A 2,459-nucleotide genomic window follows, 5' to 3' on the forward strand; every position below is an offset into this window, starting at 1 on the left:
AAGTCACTTGCAAACATTATTGTATCATCAAGAGCGATTTAAGTCATCAGATCCGTCTTGAAACAAGTCTCTCCGTCAGCAAGTGTCTGGGAGCAACGGTATCATCACAGACCAACGCATGTATCTCGAGAAATGATTTAGAGTTTCAATAAGATAACAATTTAAAAAAATAGCTCTCGCAATATATGCCTAAAGATTTTTGGCGGACGTTCCGTCAGCTTCGATTACCAATAATGCGTGACGAACAAAACGGACGCTTGGCAGAGTCTTAAATGATCCACGAGCAGCGCCTGGCCTGGACCTTCCGTGACTTTCAGGAGCATGACAAATTCATAGGAGCCAACGGTCCACTGGGCCGAAAACAGGACTATGGTTAAAATCCAGTATTAATATAGTAGTACCAACACTAGAACTAAATGTAAAAATAAAATAAAATTTACACCAACCTGATTCAATTACAACAGATCCAGGCCTGAGCTCTAGTTGAAATACTATCATGCTTATGTCAGGGGTGTAGATAATTTGAGTCCTGTGAGGGAGAGTGATGGTCCACAACTCAGGTGTAGGATGTAGCGCATATCCAAAGCCCCTCGTTAGCTGAATGCGGCTTCCATATTCTTTACCAATCAAACTTTTAATTTTTAAACCTCCTTGTGTTGTCTGAAGAATGTTTTCAACAACAGCATCTTTCTTGTTTTTGGTTAACGGATTCACAGTAATTGCATGGAGAGAGGATGGATTGAGGTACAATATGACTGTGTCTCCTTCCTCAATGGTTGATTTTAGTTTATTGAAACTCATCTTATTCGAGACAAGTGAAGAACCACTTAAAATCTTCACTGCAACAATACAAAACAAGATATATACAATTCATCTATGATATAAATGTAATGAAAAATAGATATTGAGGGAAAAAGTAACAGTTAACATGGTTAATTTCACAACTATTTAAATGATAACTAATAAGGGTAGCTTTGTTGTTCTAACCTCTATTGTCATGTGGATGTAGTATACTTGTACCTGTACATACAAGTATTAGAACTAGAAAATTGTTCTTGGTTTTTTCATGAACTTGTACGTTTCTAGTCGACTAAGCAAGACACAAGATGAACAAATAATATCTCTGTAAAATATTTATCACACAAAATCAAACAATAGAGCGATTTTTATTACAAGTTAAATCACATCTAACAAGGGAAACAAGCCAGGCCCAGGCCTGTCGACTTTGCTTTGGAATGAAATTTCCCCAAATTTCTGAAGACGCCCTTCTTGATTCTATCATGCTTCTGTGGGAAAGAACAATTGTAGGCATCTATAAATATCATAAACATTAAACTTATTCGTAAAGTACCTTTTCGTTGTCATGTAATATTTTTTTAACAGTTCCAACCCGCTAAACAGACCCGGGTGGCACCTTGAGTGGAAGGTGGCACCCTGCTTACTGCCTTGTGGTAAATGCGCCCACGTCACCGGGTTCGGAACAAAGACAACAGTCGAAACAGAGTATCTTACAGCTGCCCGGGATTACCGGTTACGAGGGAATTCTCGTTAAGTTACTCGGAGGTGACTGTAGTGGGTTCCGTCAACACTGCCAACCGGTCAGCCACCCGGCAGCTCCGGCGGAATAAATTCTAGAACGTGGCTGTAAACAACAGCTGCAACCTTACAATTTAGTCAAAATGAAAGGTAAACATCACTCTGTGCCTTTATGACTATTGTACGGTACCCAATGGCTCAGCTTGGTTTGTGCGTGAAAGTATTTTCTGAAGTCCGAGTGCTCGGTTCGTTTGGGCTGTCGTCTGGGCTTTAGTTCATCCTTTCACAATTTGAATCATTACTATAGCTTTTTAAAACGTTGACCCTTCCTTTTTTCACTCTTCATGTTTTGTCGTCTTCTACGTTCATTAGATCTTGGCTAATGTACAATTTTTGTAGAGTCGGGAACCCCTTCACCATAACCTATCATAAAAATCCTTGTCCCTGTCACAATCTATCCTTTTAACATGTACTCATTTCTTTTGCAGGATTAGTCTTATTTTTGTGCCTTGCACTGGCTCGAGTCAGTCTTGCATTACCAGCTGCCTCATCATACCTCTCTGATAATGACCGTTCGCGGTTACGTCAAGTTTTGGATGGGGCGTGGGATGTAACAGATTTACCCACCATTCATTATGGAGCTCTTGGATATAAGTTATTAGGACAGGCAGTGCCAAAGCCTCAGGTGGGTAGAGTTTTATTTATTGTTGCAAAGCTGTATTTGATGATACTATAATTGAGGAATAATTTACACATTCTGCATTGTAGGAACTTTGTATATTTTTGGGAACGAAAACCGGTGAAACAAGCCCAGAAGTTCTCTTTCATTTGACTAATGCATGGAAAGCTGTTGGAACTTGCGGTTCAATGCCTTCTACTGCATTTGCAAAGGTACTATTCTCTATCTTTCTCTCCTTTCACTC

The 2,459-nt window shown here is 39.6% G+C and overlaps 2 protein-coding genes across 3 annotated transcripts in view; both read right to left on the minus strand.

Annotated features, from left to right (window-relative positions):
* The window catches only part of LOC113205096 (phosphatidylcholine:ceramide cholinephosphotransferase 2), a 44,651-nt gene that overhangs the window by 22,126 nt on the left and 20,066 nt on the right, over positions 1 to 2,459 (minus strand). The window lies entirely within an intron of this gene.
* On the minus strand, positions 447 to 2,246 carry LOC127750693 (tRNA (adenine(58)-N(1))-methyltransferase catalytic subunit TRMT61A-like; the record flags this gene model as incomplete). Its single annotated transcript, XM_052272996.1, is given in 3 exon segments — positions 447 to 839; positions 988 to 1,123; positions 1,352 to 2,246. A coding segment is annotated over 1 exon segment (355 nt), but the record flags the coding sequence as incomplete, so codon positions are not given.

This window comes from Frankliniella occidentalis, unplaced genomic scaffold, assembly GCF_000697945.3.
Source record: "Frankliniella occidentalis isolate FOCC.00 unplaced genomic scaffold, Focc_3.1 Scaffold237, whole genome shotgun sequence".
Lineage (NCBI taxonomy): Eukaryota > Metazoa > Arthropoda > Insecta > Thysanoptera > Thripidae > Frankliniella > Frankliniella occidentalis.